The following is a 25511-nucleotide window of genomic DNA, read 5'->3' on the forward strand; positions in this document are numbered from 1 at the left end:
CCTTTTATGATTGGAAAAAAAAAACAGGTCAAGAGAAACATAGCCAACAAAACAAAACAAACTAGGAGAACAATTATGTACTTAGGCCATTCTTCTCTAAAAACATCAAGTATTTTGTACTATAATTCTCATCTTTCCCTGGGTGCAAGTAGAGGGGAATGTAACCCAACACTTATCCACAGCTTTATACTATTGTTGAAAAGACCAGTTATGATTTAAGTTGGATCAATGTGATTGGAGCAAAACTTGACCAAGAAGAAACAAGCCTAAAATTTTGGAAATGCAGCATTCATTTCTAGAAGCCCAGTTTCACTGCAGACACTGATAAACTTGACAGAAAGAAAGGAAGGGAAGTTTGGAAGTATTTTCTGCTATCAAATGTTATATCCCCCACTTCTGCTTTTTGGCCACATGTTTCTCCCTCTCTTCTCTGTTTTCTTTTCCAGATATGCTGAGACAGATGCTTGGTAGTCATGATGCTTTTTGAGAGGAGTAGGGAGAAAGGGGTAAATTCTTGAAACAAATTATTCTTCCATGCTGTCTATAAGCTAGAGCAGTTAAGATTCCACAAGGAATACCCATCCAAAATAAGCTGTAGTAGATATCTTATCTATCCAAAATAATGATGTTTTTCTTTTAACAAAGTCCATTATGGGACATCTGAACATCTTCCACATCACAGCAAAGTGAACCTAATCCCATAGAAGCTGTGGCACCCTATTTTGCCTCTTGCAGATTTTGATTGCAAGAATCCTAAATATGCTAGGGGATTTCAGCATGTCCTACAAAAATGCACCTGTTGGAGTCACAGTATACCCCACTATTTGGACATCTTCATCCTTGGCCACCTAGGCCAGTTTTATTGCAGCTTAGCAACAAAGCAATTTCTTTCTCAAAGCTTTCATTTTGCAACTGCAAATGTACAGGGGTTCCATTGGTGAGAAGTGAAGTTTCCTATCAGTTCTTACCTCAGACTTGTGGCAAAGCCTTCATGTGTCATGTTCTTGCAGCATAGCAACTTTGTGCAGGCAGAACAGGTTAGTTTTACCTTGCTGTGAAAAAGGTTTGCAAGGAAGCAATGGTTAAAGGGAGATACGGATGCTGTACAACTGTGATTTCAGTGCTTCCTTATTGCTCAGCAGGAAGGAGTGTATCTCCTCGAGAGAAGTTCTTGCGATTGTGAGGATGACAGCAATGAAGAACTTCCACATCTGCTGGGAAGTGCAACAGAGTGGGCAGTGAAACCAATGGCTATGTGGAATAGTCCAAAGCGCTGCAGTCTAAATTAAAATAGCATTATTCTAGATCCTGGGAAATATCTAACATCTGTGAAATAAATGTAATGTAACAGAAGTCTGAATCCTATCAGTCACAGCCAGGAGGAGCAGGCTAACTATAAAACTGCTATATTAAATCTTTCTGCAACAATAAAGCTCACCTTTTACTGGGACCAAAGCCAGCGTGGCAGAGGAAGATAATCTGATGCCATGTTTGTTTTGGGATGGTATCTGTGCTGGGATAGTATTAAAATCCATTTTGGAGGAGAGGGTGGTTTGTAAATAATCTAGCTTCTTGGAGTAATCCCATTGACAAATGTTAACTGAAGAGATAAGGAGAACAATCAATTATTTAAAGAGCAAAATGGCCTTTAGTAGGCCATCCAATGACAAACAAAAACTGCCCAGGCTCATTGACTTGGCAGAATTTCAGGCAACATCTGAGCTTTTCTTCGATATCCTCAAGCAAAGAATGATGAACATCGGTCTGTATTATCAAAATTTTCATTTCATCTAAATGTGACCAGCAAAAATATTCCTAAGTCTTTTTTATGCTTTTTCTTCTTACCTGAATGCCTTAGTTCTCAAGTTTTATCATCTCACATCAAGGAAGAAAGGAGAGAAGGGTATACTTACAGCTTCACTCTATGATGCAAAAAGCTGTAGGACCATCCTCAGCATTTCAGAACCTGAAGTGCAGCTTTTAAATCTCTAAAATGTATCAAAATATTTTATTTAATGTGATAGAAGGGGAAAGAGTGATCATAACAATATTTGATTTTGATTAATTTCCAAAGCAGTTGAAACAAAATTGAAATTTAGTTTTCATCTTGGCCTCATCCTAAATGTGAGCCATTTTGGTGTAATAGTTAAGGCACCAGGCTAGAAACTGGAAGACTGGGAGTTCTAGTACCACCTTAGGCACAAAGTCAATTGGGTGACCTTGAACCAGTCAGTCTCTCTGTTAGCCCTAGGAAGGAGGAAATGGCAAACCACTTCCAAAATCTTGCCAAGAAAAGCTGCAGAGAGTAGTCTAGATAGTTGAGGAGTCAACACTGACTTGAAAGCATGCATCAATCAATCAATCAATCAATCAATCATTCAATCAATCAATCACCTGAATGCAGCCCTCAACATGCTTTCCCAATGCTCAGACAAGACTTTGCATGTTTGCTTTGCAGATCCTACCATACCACATGTGTATGCAGCCACCTTTTCTTGCCTTCTCCCAACTTCATTTCTCACCTTTTCCTGCCATTTTCCAGGATTCACTGGACTCGTCAGGTTTTGCCACAATGCTGCCACTTACAGTCATGGCCGAAATTGTTGGCACCCCAGAAATTTTTCCAGAAAATCAAGTATTTCTCACAGAAAAGTATTGCAGGAACACATGTTTTGCTATACACAGGTTTATTCCCTTTGTGTGTATTGGAACACAACAAAAAAGGGAGGAAAAAAAGCAAATTGGACATAATGTCAAACAAAACTCCAAAAATGGGCTGGACAAAATTATTGGCGCCCTTTCAAAATTGTGGGTAAACAGGATTGTTTCAAGCATGTGATGCTCCTTTAAACTCACCTGGGGCAAGTAACAGGTGTGGGCAATATAAAAATCACACCTGAAAGCAGATAAAAAGGAGAGAAGTTCACTTAGTCTTTGCATTGTGTGTCTGTGTGTGCCACGCTAAGCATGGACAACAGAAAGAGGAGAAGAGAACTGTCTGAGGACTTGAGAACCAAAATTGTGGACAAATATCAACAATCTCAAGGTTACAAGTCCATCTCCAGAGATCTAGATTTGCCTTTGTCCACAGTGTGCAACATTATCAAGAAGTTTGCAACCCATGGCACTGTAGCGAATCTCCCTGGTCGTGGACAGAAGAGAAAAATTGATGAAAGGTTGCAACACAGGATAGTCCGGATGGTGGATAAGCAGCCCCAAACAAGTTCCAAAGGAATGCAAGCTGTCCTGCAGGCTCAGGGAGCATCAGTGTCAGCGTGAACTATCCGTCGACATTTAAATGAAATGAAACGCTATGGCAGGAGACCCAGGAGGACCCCACTGCTGACACAGAGACATAAAAAAGCAAGATTAGTTTGCCAAAATGTACTTGAATAAGCCAAAATCCTTCTGGGAAAATGTCTTGTGGACAGATGAGACCAAGATAGAGCTTTTTGGTAAAGCACATCATTCTACTGTTTACCGAAAACGAAATGAGGCCTACAAAGAAAAGAACACAGTACCTACAGTGAAATATGGTGGAGGTTCCATGATGTTTTGGGGTTGTTTTGCTGCCTCTGGCATTGGGTGCCTTGAATGTGTGCAAGGCATCATGAAATCTGAAGATTACCAAAGGATTTTGGGTCGCACTGTAGAGCCCAGTGTCAGAAAGCTGGGTTTGCGTCCGAGATCTTGGGTCTTCCAGCAGGACAATGACCCCCAAACATACGTCAAAAAGCACCCAGAAATGGATGGCAAGAAAGCGCTGGAGAGTTCTGAAGTGGCCAGCAATGAGTCCAGATCTGAATCCCATTGAACACCTGTGGAGAGATCTTAAAATTGCTGTTGGGAAAAGGCGCCCTTCCAATAAGAGAGACCTGGAGCAGTTTGCAAAGGAAGAGTGGTCCAAAATTCCGGGTGAGAGGTGTAAGAAGCTTATTCATGGTTATAGGAAGCGACTGATTTCAGTTATTTTTTCCAAAGGGTGTGCAACCAAATATTAAGTTAAGGGTGCCAATAATTTTGTCCGGCCCATTTTTGGAGTTTTGTTTGACATTATGTCCAATTTGCTTTTTTTCCTCCCTTTTTTGTTGTGTTCCAATGCACACAAAGGGAATAAACCTGTGTATAGCAAAACATGTGTTCCTGCAATACTTTTCTGTGAGAAATACTTGATTTTCTGGAAAAATTTCTGGGGTGCCAACAATTTCGGCCATGACTGTATGTGAGGTGAGAACTGTACTGCACCTGTTTGCAATTTGAACCTAGAGGGTCACGATAATATGGTAGGTAGAGGGCGGAAGGTGGTTGGTTTCTGATGCACTGCATATATTCCTGCACACAGGAATCTGGCTCTTTCCCATCTTCTCCCAACTTGTTTGTTTGTATTGGCAAAAGTTTGCTATTGGCAAACATTTGCAACTCAAACATTCATTATTAGAGTAATGTCTGTACCTTAACCACTGTGCCATGCAATGCAAACATAAACAGGGAGTTGTGTGGAAGAAAAGATGAACTTTTGTCACTTTGCATGTATCTCTAGTGATGAAGTCCTCTTCAGCATGATTATGAGAGTGACTGGTGCCCTTTCTCCTTTCTCATCTGATTTTTTTAAGATGAGGGGTTTCTTTCTAATAATTCTTTCTTGCTTTATTTTTTTAAAAAATAAAAAGCAAAGCAGCACCAGAAACTCCTAGTTCCTTCTTAAAATGTGTATTGTTTACCAGCATGGGAATTCTGAGAGTTGAAACCACACATCATAAAGCTGCCAAGTTTGAAAAACACTGGTTTACAATCTGTTTGTTTATTTTTCCATTGACTCACTAGTGTGTCTGAGTTTTTCATCAAATAGTCTCTTTTATCCTATAAAACAGAAGCAAGTCCTTGCTTGCCCATAACATTACTTATTTTTTGTCTGACGTTAGAGATAACCATTGAGTTCTCGTGATAAGGTGATGGCTGCCTTCCCAGATTTACTATTATCACAATCAGATGCTCTCCAGATGAGTCAAACTAAGCCTGACAATCACTGGCCAACAGGGGGATCATGGAAATTGCAGTCCATCTGATCTGGAGAGCTGCAATGGAGACCAGTATGTTGTTCGCAGGAACAGTTGAATACAAGTGTGTTAAATGTTAGAGGTAACAAAACAGCAGCTCATCTGACTGGCTCTCCCTAGTGAATTTCCAAGAGAGAAAGAGAATGCAGGAGTAGATAGGGCTTGAGTCTGATTCCAGGGTGGATTCAAATAGTATTTCCTTTGCTATATGTCCTTTAACACTGCTGGCCATGATTGGGCGTTGGACAACAAAGGCAGTCCAAGTGCCAAGTAACACTTCTCCACAGGCCCTGAACCTTAGAAGCAATTTTTAGAAATCAATCATGTGTGTGATCAAATTGCCTCAGCTTTATGAAACTATGCAGATGGATTATTTGTGTTAGGATAGGAGGGTTTTTTTTAAATAAAAGGTATGCATTAAAAAAAGTAAAAATTGCCCTATTTTCTCTCCAAAGGTCCAAGACATACACCCTTTTAGTATATTTTCAAAGGGTTAAAGGTATGTTCTTTAATTATCCTCCCAAATATTCCCAGTTAATGGCTTTCGAATGTTGGCATCTGTCCTTTCCTTGTGCACTTTGACTGCTGGCTCTGTCTCAGGCAAACAGTAACGCTTCCAGGAGCGAGATGTTTAAACACCATCTCCTCTCCAATTTCAGCAGTGTGTTATAAAGAAAACAACCCCTGCCAGCTGCAGCAGGAAATCACTATTTGGTTTTATGAGGCACCTCTTCCTGACAGTCTTTGCTGAAAAGCTTTTGCTAGAATTACAGGGTCTGTATTTTACAGTCAGCACAGGGTTTTTTTTTCATTCTCATCACAACCCTTTGTAGAAAAGGCAAGTAGTGGGTCTGGAATGGGGCATTTTCTTGGGCAGGGGACCCTCCACTCTCTCAGGTTTCGCCCTGAGTGCCCTGAAATGAAATTGGATGGGAAAAGAAGGCCCTTGTTCAACTGGAGAATCAGAGATCAGAAAATATGGATTTGACAAATGGCAGAGATAAACTATTGTATAATTGAAGTACCCAATTAAGTAAACACATATTGTACTTGTGGAGGAACAAAACATCCAAATAAACCCCAACATTTACTTAGTGAGCCAGGAAAAATGCAATATATCTGGAGGCTGCTCATTTCTCAAATGAGAATCCATTTAAGAAAAAAGTTTCTTAGGCATTTCCAGAGATAAAGGTTTCCCATCTCTTACCAAAGAGAAAAAAAAAGAAAGAAAGAAAACAAAACCAATAGGAAAGACTTCCCAGCATAGAAGTTGTGATGGAGGGAAGGAAGGAGGAAGATGGCACCCCTTGCCATTGGATTAAGAATGTTTATTGGAAATGAAGACATGTCCAGATACTGCAGGGATCTTCAAACTGGGCCTTTTTGTGACTTGTGGACTTCAACTCCCAGAATTCCTCAGCCAGGCACACTGGCTGAGGAATTCTGGGAGTTGAAGTCCACAGGTCATAATAAGGCCAAGTTTGGAGACCCCTGAGATACTGTATGAATTAATCATGAATGGAGGCATTGTAACTAAAAGAACTTTAAGGTTGATATTCTTATAATTCTGACTGGGGACAACTGAAATTTTAAAAAATGATTTGATTGTGCTTCTCTATAATTATTTTAAATATATTAGTTATAACAGGTAGTCCTCAACTTACAACAGTTCATTTAGTAACTGTTCAAAATTACAACATTACTGAAAAAAGTGACTTATGACCATTTTTCACACTTACAACCATTACAACATCCCCACGGTCACTTGACCAGAATTCAGACAGTTGGCAGCTGGCTTATGCTTATGACAGTTGCAGTGTCCCAGCATCATGTGATCCCCTTTTGCGACCTTCTGACAAGCAAAGTCAATGAAGAAGCCAGATTCACTTAAGAACTGTGTTGCTAACTTAACAACTGCACTGATTCACTTAACAACTGTGGCAAGACAGGTTGTAAAATTGGGCAAAACTCACTTAACGTATGTCTCAGCAACATAGATTTTGGGCTTCATTGTGGTCATAAGCTGAGGACTACATTTATGCTTTTAGTTGCATGTCTCTGGTTGTTTTTTTAAATATGGAATTTTATAACTGCACTAATAATATGCTGGGAATGATTTAAATACCTACAGAATTTATGGCTTTAGTAGATGTTGTTGATTCAAGGATGTGCTATGCTGCTTTTTTATTTCACTTCTTTCTGTGGTCAAGTGAGGGTCAGTTTGTTAGAATAACAGTCTCGGCACCTCCTCGGCACCTCCTGGAGACTAAAACATATGAAGAACGGTTGCAGGAACTGGGTATGTCTAGTTCAATGAAAAGGATTGTGTGTGTGTGTGTGTGTGACACGATAGGAGTGTTCCAGTATTTGAGAGGCTACCACAAAGGAGGGGGTCAACTTATTTTCCAAAGCACCAGAGGGCAGGACAAGAAACAATGGATGGAAACTAATCAAGGAGAGAAGCAACCTGGAATCAAGGAGAAACTTCCTAACAGTGAGAACAATTAACCAGTGGAACAGCTTGCCTTCAGAAGTTGTGGGTGCTTCATCACTGGAGGTTTTTAAGAAGAGACTGGACAGCCATTTGTCTGAAATGGTATAGGATCTACTGCTTGAGCAGGGGGTTGGGCTAGAGGACCTCCAAGGTCCCTTCCAGCTCTATGCTGATTGATTGATTGACTGTAAAGCAATTATTTCTGTATTTGAGGCCTTTTGCTAGCATACTTACTCAAGCTATTTTTAATCAGCATCTTATGTAAGACTTGTATAACCTTGAGGCTTTTGCTTTTGGTTTGTCTGGGTGAAGAGGCCAGTGACTCACACATAACATAACCTGTTAGCTTCAGCAAATAAAATGATTATTGTATCCTTTCTAGCTGTTGGTATTTATATGGGTGAGTTTTCCATGCCATGCTTATAAAGCAAACCTAGTTAAAATGTCTCTCAGATCTTGGTGATTTCATGGACACATCCACATTTTTTTTCTGCAAAAAGACAGAAGTGGTTTGCTGTCTTCTATTTTTTCCTATTTTTTATTTTCCAGTTTCATTTATACTCCTGGGATTTCTTGGTAACCAACTATTGACCAAGTTTAAGCCTCTTTAGTTTTTTTAGACACAAGCCCAGTTTACCTAGGTACTGCGCTCTGCTCTCTGAGAAGGCTGCACTAGAGCACAGTGAAAGATAGAATATCTACTTTCATTTTTGCATACAGCAATTAAAAGGTTATTTTCAGAGAAAATGAAGAGCTGAATAAGAGAATTCTATTGTCTCCATTTTCCTATCAGACAACCTTACTATGTGCAAATGTCCAAAGAAGAATCTACAAATATCAGCTAATTCAAGAAAAGTCACAAAGAACCTATTAGCTCACTCAGACTAATAAACTATAAAAGGTAAAGGTAAAGGTTTCCCCGCACATACGTGCTAGTCATTTCCAACTCTAGGGGCCGGTGCTCATCTCCGTTTCAAAGCCAAAGAGCCAGAGCTTGTCCGAGGATGTCTCCGTAGTTATGTGGCCAGCATGACTAGATGCCAAAGGAACATGGAACGCTGCTACCTTCCCACCGTAGTGGTCCCTATTTTTCTACTTGGATTTTTACGTGCTTTCAAACTGCTAGGTTGGCAGAAGCTGGGATGAGTAACAGGTGCTCACTCTGCTATGCGGCACTCGGGATTCGACCCGCCAAACTGCTGACCTTCTGATCGACAAGCTCAGCGTCCTAACCCACTGAGCCACCGCGTCCCTAATAAACTATACACCTATACTATTCACATATGGTCTAAAGAAAGATGCTGTGGGGAGTCCAGAGCTGATATCTGCAAATCCTCATGATCTGATTGTTTGTGAGTAAAACCAATATCATATTTGTTCTTCTTTCCATTAGTGTCGGCTCTGATATGGATATCACTTGCCCACCAATTGATAACATTTGTATTCTTATAAACCCATATATTACATGAAAATATTTAGCCCCATATTTGATAGAATTTAGTTTTTGCTTTTGCTCATGAAGAGACAAATTCTAAAGTGACAAAACACCAGTTCTTCACTATCCATATGTTCTGTTCTCTGGTGAAATTGACAAGGCCAAAGAAATTCCTTATTTCATTTATTCCAAAAGATGGTTCTTGAAACACTACCTGTGTCCCTGCACTGTTTCCTCTATGCAGGTTGTTTTTAAAAAGAACCAACTACCGTTCTGGGTGACTCTGATCTGATTTTCCCCAAATTTATTTATTTATTTTATTTATTTATTTTAAATCTTATCAATGTCACTGAAATCCAAAAAAAATAAACTAGTATAAGCAGAATGGAGATTTACACTGTCACATTATCACACGAGGGAATGCCTTTTGCCAAACTAGAAGGAATATGACAATATTTAAATATGAGATGTCATATAACCAACCCTACATTCCCTCTCGGTAATCTGATAATCTGGAATTATGGGATCTGAGTTTAAATTGTAATAGAATGAATGTCACATATTCTGATGAAAGTTCTGGTTCTGTATGAAGGAATAGGTGGAAATAATTGGTATCTCCATATGAAATTCCCTGTATGGCTTCTTTTCCTGCTTCTGTCTTATAGGTTTATGTTGGTCAGTAAGTACGGATTTGATTTGACATGTTGTAGGTAGGAATCCCATGAGATCAATGAAGTGTATTTTTCATGGCTACTTCATTCTGGCTTATTACAAGCAACTGTAAGCAGCAATGGATAAACCTGAGGGAACTGAGACAGTCAGGATATGCATTCTACCTCCTACCTTTTTTATCTTCTTTATCTTCCTTCACTCAGCTATCCTAACTATTCTTTACATATAGGAACCAAAGAAACAGCATTTGAGCTATCAACTATTATATCATCAGACAAATCTGGAATTCTAAACTTGGATATGTATCAAAACAAAGACATTTTCTTCTCTCATATTTATAAATCAGGGTCTAACTATCCATTTAGGGTGAAATTTAATTATATGAAAATTGAGGGTAGGATTAATAAATTTAGAGGGTGGGATTAAAGTTTATGTGAGACATGAGCAGAGGTCACATAGCTCTTCATCAGTGAAAAAGCAAATAAGCACAATGATAAAGGTAGGAAACATCTGTTGCTAGTCATGTCACAATGCAATGATAAGTTTTATAACAGGAAGCAAATGCCAATTTGGTGTACAAAAGTTCAGGAGAATCAATGTGAACTAAGCTACAACAACTAACTTTTAACTTTGGGATGGGGAGAATTATGTTCTTTATTATACCAGTTGATTTTTATAACTGCAACAATTAAACACAATCATTATTCAAACAAGCTTGCAATATCACTAAGTTGCCCGAGAAATTTAAATCATTTCCTTGTTGTTTATTAAGAACAACTTTCCTCAAACTCCCAAAGTATTGGAACCAATTCTAGGCACTTGGGAAAGCTCTAGGGTCATGACTGGAAGGGAGCAGCACCTAGCTGATCTTGAATACAAAGACTAAGCAGTGTTGAACCTTGGAATATATTACATTTATTATTCTTCAGCAAAAGGCTGAGATGTGATACTCAGAAGCAGCAGCTAGTCCAGAATACAGTGGCACAGGAAGCCATAGGAAGGCCACAGCATTCTTGTGCAACACCTCTGCTTTATTTGGTTACTAGTAAGCTTCCAGATGCAATTCAAGATGCTCTTTTGAAGTCTTTCACAGCATAAGTTCTTCTTATTTGACAGAGCATCTGCTTTTTGTAGTTTCTGCTCATCTTGTATGATCAGGTAAACAATGTCACTGTAAGGACCCAGGGCACGTGCCTTCTGTATCATAGCACCTGCTCTCTGGAATGAATCAGAGATTTGCTTGCACCCACATCGACCTTATTTAAAAAAGGCCTTAAAACCTGGATTTTCCCCCCAGGCCCTGGGTTAGCAATAGCACTTAACACTTAGACTTATATACCGCTTCATAGGGCTTTACAGTCCACTCTAAGCAGTTTACAGAGTCAGCATATTGCCTCAACAATTTGGGTCCTCATTTTAACAACCTCGGAAGGATGGAAGGCTGAGACAACCTTGAGATGGTCAGAATCGAACTCCTGGCAGTCAGCAGAATTAGCTTGCAATACTGCATTCTAACCACTGTGCCACCACAGGTTAGAGAGAGTTATCGGTCCCTTACATTTTATATGGCCCTATGGACCAAATAGCCAGACATGTACTGGTAGCATTTTATCCGCTGGGTTAGATTTTCAGAGGAATTCAGTGTTATAGAGTCATGGGAGCTAAATTCCTGGGAAAATTCACCAAAACAATAGTTTTGTCTGCCAGTTTGCTATTGAAGATTATGGCCAAGGGCAGTCACACTTAGGAACTGATCTGTTTCTGGAGTGAGAACAAATTCTTACATATGTCTTTGGATAAAATTTCCCGTAACATTCTCAGAAGTACTCATTTTCTTGGCCTGTACTATTCTCACTATATTTCAGACTTCTCTTCACCTACAGGGATAGAAAAGTTGGCATCACTCAGAAGTTTCAAACTATACCTTCCATAAATTCTTGTCATTTCTGGCTTGGGCTGATGAGAGTTGAAGTCTAAAAGTTCTGGAGAACCCCAGAATGTTCATTTTTGCCTCCACCAGACTTAACTTCAAATAACTTGCATTTTTTCTCCTCAAGTCTAATAACAAAACAGAATTTATAAAACTATGGTTTGTTTTCTCTCAACGCTGTGCTGAGAGGCTAAAGTTTCCAAACAGATTGTAGTTTGGCACAACCTTGATGTCAGTCTGCCAATTTGGCCTTGTGTTAAATATTATAGGATCCAAATTGCTTCTGTTCCCACAAGATGTTATAAGATAGCAATGCAGATCAGATTTGGAATTCTTCCACTCCTAGTCAATAAAAATGCAAAGGGTCTCAAGACAGAACAAAAGTCTTCAACTGGGGAGAAACTGAAGGTGAATATACTCTTATGATCAAAAGCCCCAGAGACCCAGAATGAAACAATGTATTCTGGTAGTCCTCAACTTATGACTGTAATTGAGTGTGCAATTTTGATCATACGTCATGGCAGTCATAAAGCAGATCACCATGTGACCACACTCAATGTCATGACCTTTTTTGTGGTGGTCATTAACTGAATCCAGAAGTCATTGAGAAAACCCATTGTTTACGATGGGGCATTTCCCCCCCCAGAAACTGGATATAAATACTGGTTTTTTGGGGGGAAATGTAATTCATGGTCACGTGACCACAGAATACTGAAAACAGCTGTGAATATAGTCTGTTAATGAGCATCAAAAATGCATTCATGTCTCTGCAGGAGTCCATGGATGTTGGAACTTCAAATCTGGATAGTAAGTTCCATTTTTGGGGTCCATTGTAACTTCAGATGGTCACTAAATAACTTGTCGTAAGTTAAGGACTACCTGTAGAATGTAAGAATTTAAGGTCAGAAGTCCATATGCAACTGTACCCTTTTGTGCTGATCAGTGGAAAGCTTTGAGGATATCATCCCTCATGATTCCACTCTACTGCTATACAATTAAATACCTTTCAGTTTTTTTGTTGGATATAAGGCTACACAGCTAAGAAAAGAACAATTGTTGTCTGCAATTGTTTGGCAGGAAGTGGTAAAGAAGAATGCTCTTTTAGTGATTTTCTTTTCGTGCTACCTCAAATATTAACTTCTTCAAAAGAGGTGAAGGCAAGAAACCTGAGCTGATCAAAGTCAAAATGTTCTAGAATTTATTCCTTAAGAAATTCATTCAGTGGCACTATAATTTTCTCTTTGACATTGGATAAAGATATTTTCTTTTTCTTTTTTCCGAGTTTCTTAATTTTTTAACACTGTGTTTCAATTTGTGTACAACAATTGGTTCAACATGTTTATTTTTAAATGAATTTCCACTATATTGTGCTTCATCTGTAAGCAATTCTTGGAGCCAACACAGAAAAACAATTGAAACAAATATTTCTAAAGTAATAAATACAATGTCACTATCAATTCTCTTAACTTTTTTTTTGAGTTATTGAAGAGAATAGTAGTTGATATTTCATTGTGCTTGAAGTACTGGGGAAATTTTGTTAATGTTTTGTTTGCTTCTTCGCCTAGGCTATAAATCTCTCTTGGTACCTGTTTATCCATGTCAGTGCAGATTTCACAGGAGCATGCCTTCTATGAAAGCAGAGCTATAAGGACTTTTCAACACACAGCCTCCTTTACTAGATTGTTTCTTATTTTGCTGGTTATTTGTTCTCTTTGCAGGTTGAGAAGGTGATAGAAGTTAGGAGAATCTTAGAAATGCAAAATCACGCCAGCAATTGTCTGAAGTGAGCAGGACAAGGTGAAGCTGCCAAGACTATAGCTGTCAAGCTATTTGTTTTCTGGAGGGAAAAGCAGCAAAGTTGGCTGATGGATCTGAAATGTTAATTTCTTCCAGCTGTTGTCAGTCTGGCAGGCTCTCAAAGGAAGTTTAATAGACTGCAGCCTTCTCTTCGCTGGCCCTGCTTTAACAGAGGCAGCCCAGTGCAGCCTGGTGATTAAACAAAAGTCTTCATCTCCCATGAATTTATTTTTCTTTTTGGCTTGGCTTGTTTCAGTGCCATGTGTTTCCATGCTTTTTCAATGTACAGCTTGTTATAGGGGAGGAAGCCATTTTTTTGCTAAGGGGCGGTGACCAACAGAGGCCCTTGGAGATGAAAAGCAAGTCAAGTGACCGGCCTCGGAGGCCATTTCATTGCACTCCGCAGCAGGCGCCAATCTGGTCCCTGGCCAACCAGGAGAAAGGCTATGCAGTGGAGAAGAAAAAGGTGGGTTTTATTGCTTTTCTGTTTGAAAACTCAGAATAGCATTGGAGGCAGAAAGCAGGGATTGCTTTAAGTAAAAGAAAGTGCCAGACTGAACTAGAGCAGAAAAGATTTTGGCTGTTATCCACAAGAGGATAGTATAGCAGTGCTAGCCACATTCTATCACAGAGCAATCACCACTTGGGTTATTTGTCAGAAGACCATTCCTCCCTGAGAAACTGGGAAGAAATGCAATTCCAGATCAGCCAGGTGATGTCTCTCACCTGAAAAATAATGGGTGTCAGACCATGCAGAGGATGCCCATCCCTGCCAATGCTGATCCAGTCAATGCTTCCTTGTTCCCAGCTTCCAAATCTAATTCAGAAAAACACTCTTGACTTTGTTAGGACCATTTTCTTTGGACTATTGCCCCCAGAAATCATGGGGGCTTCATCACTGGATATTTTTAAGAAGAGACTAGGCAGTCACTTGTCTGAGATGGTAAAGGTTCTCCTGCTTCAGCAGGAGGATGGACTAGAAGACCTCCAAGGTCCCTTCCAGCTCTATTTTATTCAATTACATCTTGCCTACGACTTCACTTTTTTCCATTTGTTGAGAAGAGGTTGGGCTCCAGGCATTGCAGTGTAGTCTGCTTTTTTTGTTCTCTTTTTTCTTGGCACTCAGTTGCCCAGACAAGCCTACATCTGAGACCATAGAAGCTGCCTCTGCCATTATGACTATGTAGAAGCCACTGTAGGCCTCTGGAGCAGGAGTGTGAAATCTATGGGACATATGTATCATTGATACCTAATTTTTTGTTGAGTTTGGTGAACCAGTTATGGGCTTTAGTGTCCAAGCCTCCTAATTCCCAGTCCTGTGGCGAGGCAGACTCTTGCCTTTCATGCCTCCCGGCTGGCTCGAATCACAAAGCCAACAGAGCAAAGGACATGAAGTTGACGGAGGCCTGTGCCTCCCAATGGGAAGGTCCGCTGGCCAGGAAGCCCTATCCCCTGGGGCTGCCTCATTGTGTGTTGAGAAGCAGGCAGCATGAGGAGACCTCCCCCCATCTCCAGGGCCAGTGGCCTATTTCTAGGGGAAGCCTTCAAGGCCTGGGTGGTGCCTGGCCTTCCAGACTGGTCATGGCGGTGGCAGTGGCAGGCTTCTGTCTGGATTACCAAATTGATTTTAATGATTATCGAGGTTTCACGGAAAATGTTTTTAAAAATTCCCAGAATATTCAAATCCTGAAAGTGTTCAAAGAAAGTGTTCAAAGAAAGTGTTCAAATATTGTCAGAACAATTGCTGTAAGTTCAGCAGAAGCAGAAAGGGGTTTTTCAAGGATGAACATAATATGTTCAGAGAAGAGAAGTTGCCTGTTTCTAATATATCAAACACAATGTCTATTAGTCTAATCAGCCTACCTCTAAAGGAATGGGATCCTACTCCTACAGTGAAAAGATGATTAAGGATAAATCACACAGCTGATGATGCTCGGATAAAAGCAAAGAAAATTGCAAGTGAGGACGCCAATCAAGTAGCAATATGGAAATATCTTAAATAATAGTTTTATTGTTTTTGTCAGGTATTTAATATTTTTTCATTAATATTTTAAAACTTTCTTATAATCTAGTTTTGTGTACCTCTTTTATAGTTCTTATTTAAGTATTAAATGCATGAAAAATTAAACTACCTTTTGGTATATCGTTTTTAGTACTTAAAACGGTCATGAGAACAGAGAACTGATTGTTGAATTATTTGAATCCCACCACTGATAGCCAGGGCTTTTTTTTTCATAGAACGCTCAGAACGGAGTTCCGGCACCTTTTTTGAATGGAACCTTGTAGTGTAGGCAAGGCGGGTTGTATGACATGTGTGAGTTCCGGCACCTTTTTCTTTTACAAAAAAAGCACTGCTGATAGCACTGACCCACCCAACATTTTATTTGCATCCGCCTAAGGATTCCAAGACTCTGCCTTTGAAATTCAGAGGTGTTTGAAAATTCCAGGTGACTTTAAGAATGGGATTGGAATGGAAACAGTTTACATTCTACTCCCTCCCCGATTTTACCCTGCTCCCACAATTTAATTCAAGTTTTAAAAGCCACAAAGAAGCCAGACAGTTTGAATCGCTTTCTTCAGAAATTGGGAAAGGGGGGCTCTCGTTCTTTTTTCTTCTGCCTGCCACTAATAATAAAATCTCATGTATAAAAGGTTTTTGCCTAACAGCAGATAAAATCGCACAGGCAGGTCCTGTAAACTTTTAATAATCATCAGCTCTGTTACACAAACATTGCACAGATATATCATGTAGAAGGGATTTGAGACAGCTGAAATACATAGCCAAAATCACTGGCGGGCAAGAAAAAAAAGGAACAAGAGTCACTTTTGGCCGTGCGCTACCCTCCTTCAGAAAGTCACAATGCTCCAATGCCTCTAAGACTGCCTACTCCTGATCTAGAAAAGATAGGACAACTGGCTTTTTCTCTAAATAATGTATAGGCCAGGGGTCTTCAAACCTGGCCCTTTTATGACTTGTGGACTTCAACTCCCAGAATTCCTCAGCCAGCCATGCTGGGAGTTGAAGCCCACAAGTCATAAAAGGGCCAAGTTTGAAGACCCCTGATATAGGCCATTGCAATGGCCATTCACATCCCTCCCACATCATTGCAATGCAGGTAGCAATTTAGAAGCACAATCTGATTGCAACTAACCTTTTCACAAGCATGTTGTCATCCTTAGGCAGTCCATTGAATATTCAAAAGGCCTAGTGCTTATTAGCCCCCCCCCCAACATTGTGACTGCATGGCTAGTACTAGGGGTCATCCTCCTTTGAAGGCATAATTGATTTGAAGTTATCTCTGTCCCTTTTCTTCTTAATAAAACATTTTTGCAAGTACCCCAAAGTTTGATTCCCACTATATTTGAATGTACTGTAACTGCCATCACATTTACTGTTTTGATGGTCCCTGGGCAATTTAGCTTTGTCAAAATTAAAGCATTGTTGTAAATATATTGGCCCTTTAGATCTCTACTTCTTATGTGCTTAGAGTGACATAAAAATAATTTAGGGCATTTCCACGCTCTGGGGATATTTGTTTTCCTGTAGTTATGGTCTCTTGTTTGCCTATGATGCTGACCAAGACAATAAATAGATAGTCCATTTGAGAGTTGTATGCAATGAAATTTCATTTTGATGTATGCCGATTGGTGTACATTCAAAGTGACAATAAAGTTGTTGTTGTTATATTATTATTATTATTATTATTATTATTATTATTATTATTAATTATTATTATTATTATTACATGGGCAGTTCACTGGAAAAGCTTTCCCTAAGAACATCTTACATGTGAATGTATATGTATTTACTACAGTACTAGGAGAGCCCGTGATTGCAATATTTCTGTCTGTTTGTTGAGTCTCTCTATTGCTATTTTATAAGAGTGGATCAAAGAGGAAATCAGACCATAATCTCAGTAAAGAGCAGATCTTTTGACAAATATAATAATTGCTTCTACAGTAATCCCTTTAGTTTGGATGGGATAAAAATTAGAATCAGGATTTAGGTCTTGAACTGATCTTGGCTCATCAAGTTATACTTGAAATAGCAACAGAATTTTACTATTAAAAACATTTCTCCTGGGAAAGAAAGAAAAGGAATACCACACAGAGGGAAATTTTGTACAGAAAGTGATGCACAGTAAACATATTTGCACAATAAATTCAACCACTTTTTATATGTATTCAAAGGCTTCTGTCTCCTCATTTTTATTCTTCATTCAGCAATTTTGTTTCCTTTCACCCTCACAATAACTATAGTTGATAGTTTTTCCCATTTTATTTGAAAGAAATTCAGTTCATGCAACAAGAGAATGACAATATCAAGGCCGTCTCTACTTTCTGGTAGAGATGTGTGACTTAATTAAGTTTTCACACAGCTAAGTCAAATGTTGGACCCCGGACAGGAAATTCACACAAAAAAACTATTCATAATATATTGTGAACATATTGTGCTGTTGTATAGTGTGAGAAAAAAATCTCTTTTTTTAATAAAATTCTTTTGACCACTGCTGACTTCATGCAGCTTTCTTAATAACGATAAGATGGCAATTTGCCAAGAATTATCCAGACCTGATCCTGCTTACCTTCCAAATTCAGGTAAGGTCAAACAGATGCTGCAACCTGTAAACTCTAAAAACACCAATAAGTCTGCGGTTCACCCTTAATTGTCATATTTGTTTCCAATTCCAGGGGTAGGCAACCTTGGCTCTTTTATGACTCGTGGACTTCAACTGCCAGAATTCTGGGAGTTGAAGTCCACGAGTCATAAAAGAGCCAAGGTTGCCTACCCCTCGTTTACACTCTCCTTTCATAAAATAACTGCATCTTAAACAGTAATACTTTGAAAAATCAGGGAGGCACACTTTTTATAAAATTATAGTGTTTAAGATGACAATAACATTACTATAAATCTTAAACAGCCCAAGGAATTCAGGGAATGCATATGGACTGGGTGGGATTTATTGCTACTGCATAGATATGGTAAACTTTTCTAAGGCTGTTTTCAACCAGTTTGTTTCCAATCAAAATTAGTATGAAATTGTAGTCTATTTTTATAATACACGTTAAATTACAGCTACACGATTTCAGAGAATTTGGAGTCTCATATAGTTTAACTTTATTTTATTTTGTCAAAGATTAAATTAAAAATGCATAACTAAGCAAGTAGAATAAATTAAAGACGCATAGAAATGAATCAGATTTATGCATATATACAAAAAGTAAAATCATAAAAATACTAATAAGCAATAAGGCAGTAGCTGACATTGGAAAAGTACATTTTAGTCCCATAAATGACACTTGGCCAATCTACACCTGGGTGGGGCTGAACCCACTGAATTCTGATGGCAACTGCCATGGTGCAGAATCTAGTGACTTTCTTGGATGTTTCTATGGAAATATCTGCTAATAAAAACTGTACAGTCTTGGACTGTTTAACTTCTGCACAAACACAGACTGGATGCAATACAATACTGTAATATAAATTGCCAAACCTGATATAGTGGGCAGTTCTGGAAAATGTGAGATGTTCTTTCAATGGCTGCATCTGAACATAGGCAGTCTAGATAAGGAATGTTACTGACCTGTCTCTGCACTAGATTTAAGATCAGGAAATTAAAGTTGGCTAATGTAAGTGCCTTTTTGTTTGGGGGACAAATATCTTTAGTTTGAAAAATGAAGATGTGATAAAAGTTGTCTGAGGTATAATTTGAAGTAGGTCTGTTACCTTCAACCGTGAAATCAAGAGTGCATTATTTCTGTTAGATGTAGCTTTCTCCAAAGCCATCACTTACGGTGCCTGAATAAGGTCCCAGAAAGAATGAAGAGTTAAGTTATCTGTATAAGCTGAACCAAAGAATGATTTCCACTTTAGTTTCAGTATCTTAGGTGGCACATTCTTATCCAGGAAGCTCTGGAAGGAGATCCTAATTCAAGTCTCAGTAGGGCACTGGGGATTAACCAAGGGGCACAGAGAGTGGTTCAATTCACTGTAGACTGCACTGTTTCTAAAGGCTTTGTGTTTTAATAAGAGTAGAATGACATAGAGCAGAAATGGTACCACCTTGCTTCTGAATAACCAGCTCTTGTCTTTATTTGTACATCAGACTCCTTTGGAAAGAAAACCTGTGATCTAAAGGGTTTACACCTTTCCCCTGTTTGCATCTCCTAGCTTAGGAAGTGGTTGTGCCTAATCCTCTGTTGCTTTATGAGTCTATATGTTCCAGAGTTATTGGATGTCCATTCCCTTTTTAAAAGCATATTCCCCGTGAGGAGACTAATGCTTACTCAGCATATCAATTTGCAACTCAGCAAATATTTGCTGTACATGTGAACCATCAGTTGAAGATAAATCACCTCATCTGATTTTTTTAAATAATTTCCCTATAAATGTATGAATCTGTGCCCTCCTTTCCTTTGCAACTGATCAAAACAGTACTTTTTTTTTTCCTAATGTGGACCGAGTTTTAACATCTACAAGAACACAGTACCAGGTGGCAGTTATTCCTGGCCACTGACCCATAAATTCTTGGGAAATTGTCTGAGAAGCCTGATGTGCAATGCGTCATTTCTGCTAACATCAGGGGAAGTCTGCTTGTCTGCTAGTTGGTGCAACACAAATAGAAGAACAACAACCCCATTTACTCCCTGCCCAGTTACTACGTGAGCCACCAACCCTATGAGCGCTGAGCTTACCTTGGCATCTGAACAGCTGGTCATTGCAGAATGGCTTCCCAGGGAACTGTAAAAACCAATTGTGGCAAGAGATTAATTAATTGAAACCAAAGACATCTGTTGTTAATTAATTCCCCAAAGCCTGGTTAACTCTTCCCTTACTCATGTCTGCAGGATTCCAAGCCAGCAATTCTCCCAGCCAGACAGCCAAGCTTAGGACATGCCTATAGTTCAGGTGGGTAGCAAAATTATATTGGGGGAAAAATAAGTAATTAAAAGAAACAGAAGATAATAAGTCTTCTTAAGGGATTTAAGAAGAATTCCAACAGATACTTTTCACATGAAATATCCTTTTGAGTGGTAAATAATAAGGGGGCTGTGAAAAGATAGATGTTGGGTCTATCCTTTATTTATATCACTCCAAAAGATAAGGAAAATGTTCTGTTCTTGAAAGAATTCGATATCTGAATTACTGCTTGCCATTTAACATGATTTTATTTTCAAAGTTTGGAGTTTGTGTGTATTTTTGTGTTAGCATTCCTACTCATATGCTAGATGACTGGTTCACTGTTTAGATACATTTCTGATTCTTGCACAATGTGATTACTAAAAAAATATTTTGGAACACATTTTCAAGACCCATTATTGATGGATAACTGCAACTGGAAGCAAATTAAAATATTTTTTAAAGCAATTTCATATACTGATCATACAAGGTAAGTGTGTGTAAATTCCTCTCACAGATCTGCATGCTTTCACTATAATAAAAGTAAATTGTTGATGTTTGTACATTTCAAATTTCAACAAGATGCATGCTGTGTGTATATTTTATATTGGTATTATATTTATGTATAGAAACATTTCAACTGAAATGTATAGTACTTTTAATTTCCAAGCCAGTACACAACACTGAACAATTTTAAGAGTCAAAAGTGAAAAATATTTTTATTTACAATAACAAAAACAGACATAACATTAAACTTTTCCCATACTACAAAGAGGCAGAGGACTGCCCTTACATGCTACAAATTGTCTCATCCACTCTCCCCAAGATACTGGATGTCAGTGTTGTCAATGTTCTTTCTAAGAGGATATGATTTTTTCCCCCTAATAGTTAAGTGACTCATATCCGGTGTCTTTGAGTTGGGTTTAGTGTTTTCCTGCTGTGGGAAAAAGCAAAGGACAGCAGTTTCCCTTGTCTTCTTTTATACCAATAATCTCTCCCAATCTGTTCAAAAGGTTTTTCTTGACAGATGCCAGTGGTGGTAAAAAAGACCCTTGACTTTGTGCTTTGAAAATGAAGAGCAGCATGTTCTGGTCACATGGAATGATACAATCCCAACACTGACATGGACAAATGGAAGATGAAGCAGCAGGAATGAGATATGAGTCCCGTCCCTGAATTCACAGGAAAGATCAGCTCCTAACTGCTGACAGGTACCAAGTGGATCCACATTAGTAAGGATGAATTAAGGGCTGTTCTCTGAATCTTGTTACTGGAAGAATTTAGCTGGTGTGCCAGGGATAAACCCAGAACAATTGCATGAAAACATTAGATGAGCTGCCATTGCTTTGGATGCCCAGAAGGCAGCATAGTTACCAACTAGTGGGTATCAGATAAGGCAGCAGTAACTGCCAGAGTTAGAACAACCCCTGCAGCTGGACCAGTAGAGGGAACAACTCCCTGTCACACTAAACATAGCCTGGGCATGTCTGCTGTGATCTTTGGCTTTGTGTAACTGCTTCAGATCTCAACCAACCAGCATAGCTAGCCGTGCAACTATTCTTCTCTGATATTTGGCTCAGGCAGCAGGAACACTGCTATTCCCCAGCCTCCATGTGGAAAGTTCTGATGTGAGGGCAAAGAGAAAGAATAAAGACAATGACTACATGGAGATATACTGCTACTTGTTCAAACGTTTTGTTGCAGTCTGGGAAAAAAAGAACCACATCTTCTAAACAGTTTCTGAGCCCAGAAATGTATCCAATAGAATTAACTCTGTCAACTCTTCTATTCTGGTCTCTGGATTCAAACTGGGAACTTCTCAAACCTCTGCTATCTGATAACTAAAGAAGAACAACAGAGACTTAATTAGCACAGTTTTCCCCCAAGGATCCCATTCGGAGCTCCTGTTCAAGATTTGACTTCAGGAAGAAAAACAAAGGCCACAGCACTCCATGCAGATCTCCAGACAATCAGCTGACTCACAGCAGGCATCAATGATGCCACAATCCATGTCACAGGGCAGGTCACAATCAGCACATTCCCCAGAGCCACAGCAGCAGCAACAGATGCAAGAATCCTCAGAGCTGCAGGAGCCACAAGTGGCACAGTCCAGCATGATGTTGCAGAGGGTCAGGAACTCACAGAAGAGGCAGGAGAGAATACAGTGGACGCAGCAGTCTGCAATCAGAAAGAGACAAGACTATCAAAAGCAGGCCACAGATAGCCAGGCACAAGAGGCTGAAATAGGGCAGGAAGGCTGGATCAAAATGAGAAGGAAGAAGAAATGAAAGACAACATTTTGCACAGCTAGAGCACAGCAGGATGCTGCAAAGGCATCACTCTAAAGCTCTAAGGATGCCAAGAAGAGCACTAATGTTCAAACCAACCAACTGCATACCAGCACCTGAAAGTTCCTAGGACCAGCCTTAGGAGATTTTATAAATATCCTGCAGATGAAGGTGAATGGTTAGATGGACCTCATAATACAAAATTCTTGCTTCCATGGATCAGAGTAGAAACTAGTGGCCTTTGAAGGGGCTGAATGTATGAGTGATTATCTGGGAGGCTTCAGCAAAAATAAAACTAATGATCTTTTGGCAGTTTTGATTGCAAGTCTGGAGTATTTCCAGATATACAGCTCATAATATTATCAATCAACAATGTAGCTAGTCCATCTTTCTATACTTAACAGATTTTCTTTGAAAGGTAAATGGGGGAGGGGGAGAAATACTGAGAAAATGCAGGAGAGTACCAAATAGAAGACAATGCCTTCTGAGCTCTCAACTTCTTGGAAACAATTGCCATTGGGCTTCTCTGGCAGAATAACAACTAGCGCCCAATAAATTCAAGAGTGAAAGTGTGTCTTAAAAATACTTTAAAACAACATTAAGGTCTAAAACCAGTACTTTAAAAAAAAGATTGGGAGAAAATTTTGGGGAGTACTGACTACAATGGATGGTGTGATATTGAAAAGTGAACAGACTTGGATGGGTTCCTTGTGCAGAATGGACTTGTTTGTTTCTTTCTTGATTTTGAGAGAGTTTTGAGTACAAGTGGCTGTAAAATCTGTATAGGAGGTGCCAGATAAGTTTTGTTCTTCAGTGTTATTGCTCACATAACACTTATCTCCTGCAGGAAGAATCCACGCTGACTCAAAATCAATATAAAACTCACTCTATTGGCTAATATCACGTGAGGTCAGGACCTTGGAGTTCTCTAGGTGCTTTGGTTTTTGGAACCCTTGAGTAGAGATTATGCCTGTATTAAGATTTTCATAACAGTTTCATTGTATAGGTAGTCCTTGGACTTGGCAGTTGGGACCAGAATTGCTGTCGCTAAGCAACATAGTCTTAAATCATGATATTATGTGATATTAGTTCAAAGTCCTGCTTGCTGTTAAGTGAGGATCTCACGTGACCATGACTTCCTGCTGACTTCACTTGTGGAAACTAATAGGGAATACTGGAAATTTTGATTGTGGGGCTGCAGCTCACTGTGATACCATAATTGTGAAGTACCTGCCTAACCCCCAGATCATATTCACATGACTGTGGGGACACTGTGATGACTAGAACTCCAAGGACTGGTCATGAGTCTCCCCTACTCAGCACTGTTGCAAGTTTCAATGATTGCTGCATGAGTGGTTGTAACCCATCTGTATTTCCCACATTAAAATGCAGGAAAGCATTCACTTATTTTTTGGGAGTTATGGGATAGGAGAGAAAGGCTGCAAAAAAGAAAGAAAGGAATTGCAAATAGTTGAGGAGCTTCGACTGCAATTCTCCTAAATTGCCTCATAAATAAATGAATATTTGCTTGCAGTACTTACTCTCTTACTAATTGTCTTCCCCTATTTGTACAGTGTCTTCTAGATAGTTAAAACCATGTTGTTGTTTTTTTAAAAAATAATACATTCAGGAATGCAATTTGCAAGGGTGAGGAAAATACACAGTGAAGCAGGACTTTGGCATTTATATTGAAAAACAAAATGCAAATGTGTAGACAAAACCCAGAAAGGAGCAATGGAATTCAAACTCCTGACCTGCCTAGTTTCAAAAGCAGAAAACTTTCCCCAAACATATGTTTATACACAGCAAAGTTGCTCTTTTGTAATTCCTGAAATGCTATTCCCATATAGGGGCACAGTAATAATTAAAGATAAACGAATAAAGGCATGACTACCCAGAAATTTCCTATTTTTAATTAATGCTTTTGAGGAAAGTTGACATATAAGTAATTCCCTTAATTAACTGAATTCTGAAAGGGGAGGGAAATACACAGGTCCAAAACTAAAGTAAATGAAAAGCCCTTCAGTCTTTGAGGTTGGATGAGAACTATGCTTTTCTCTTTCCCATCCTATATGCCTTCATTATACCTGTTCTTCTCCACTTCTTCTTTATTTCAACCATAGTCTATGTTATTGACAGGCTGAGAGTTTTAACCTTGACCAAGGGCTAAATTACATCATGGACTAGAAACTAGAAGACAGTATCTACTATGGACAAGGTGAACATGCATTCAGTTGCTCCATGAAGTTGTGATCCAAAGTCAATGTGGACTGATTGACAATTGGAGACATGAGCAATTCTTTTCCTCTTTTCACTTTTCCCTACTATTGAATTTTTATCCACCTATCCTCGGTTGGTTGAAACTATATTCCTATGAAAGTTGCTGTCCTCATTACTGAACCCTCTTCTGCCTCTATTCCTCCTGTCTGAAGTCTCTGCAGTCATCTGATTTCTCCCCACCCCCAGTTCCCTTTCAAACTTGGCAACTTTAAGATGCGCGGACCTCAACTCCCAGAATCCCTTCACTGCACTTGGCTGACTGGAGAAATCCTGGGAGTTGAAGTCCATGCATATTAAAGTTACTAAGGTTAAAAAAAAAACCTGGTCAAAGGGGATGGGGGGGGTCAAAGTCTAACCTATTTGACAGTCCTGTGAAGGCTGTTCTTGGATTGTGTCAGAATGAAAAGACCAAGTAGAAACATGGTCTCTCCCTCCCTCCCTCCCTCCTTCTCTTTCATTTAGAGCAGGGGTGTCAAACTCAATTTCATTGAGGGCCGCATCAGCATTGCAGTTGCCCTCAGGGGGCCGGGTGGGCGTGGCCAGGGTGGGCGTGGCTAGAGTGCGTATGGCCTACTGGATGGGCGTGGCCAGCTCTACATCATTGGCATAAAGGGTGCCTATGGGGGCCTGGGCAGGAGTGGGACAGATCTGAGGGTC

General features: G+C 39.4%; 1 protein-coding gene across 2 annotated transcripts in view; it reads right to left on the reverse strand.

The window, feature by feature from the left end:
• Positions 1 to 20991: 20991 nt before the first annotated feature.
• The window catches only part of MDFI (MyoD family inhibitor), a 51887-nt gene continuing 47367 nt past the window's right edge, over positions 20992 to 25511 (reverse strand). For both annotated transcript variants that reach the window (XM_083359874.1, XM_083359875.1), the window contains one exon: positions 20992 to 22464. In XM_083359874.1, the coding sequence (XP_083216000.1) occupies positions 22208 to 22464 (257 nt within the window). In that variant the 3' untranslated portion in view covers positions 20992 to 22207. The remainder of the gene's footprint in view (positions 22465 to 25511) is intronic.

The sequence above is a fragment of the Vipera ursinii genome, assembly GCF_947247035.1.
Source record: "Vipera ursinii genome assembly, chromosome: 3".
NCBI lineage: Eukaryota > Metazoa > Chordata > Lepidosauria > Squamata > Viperidae > Vipera > Vipera ursinii.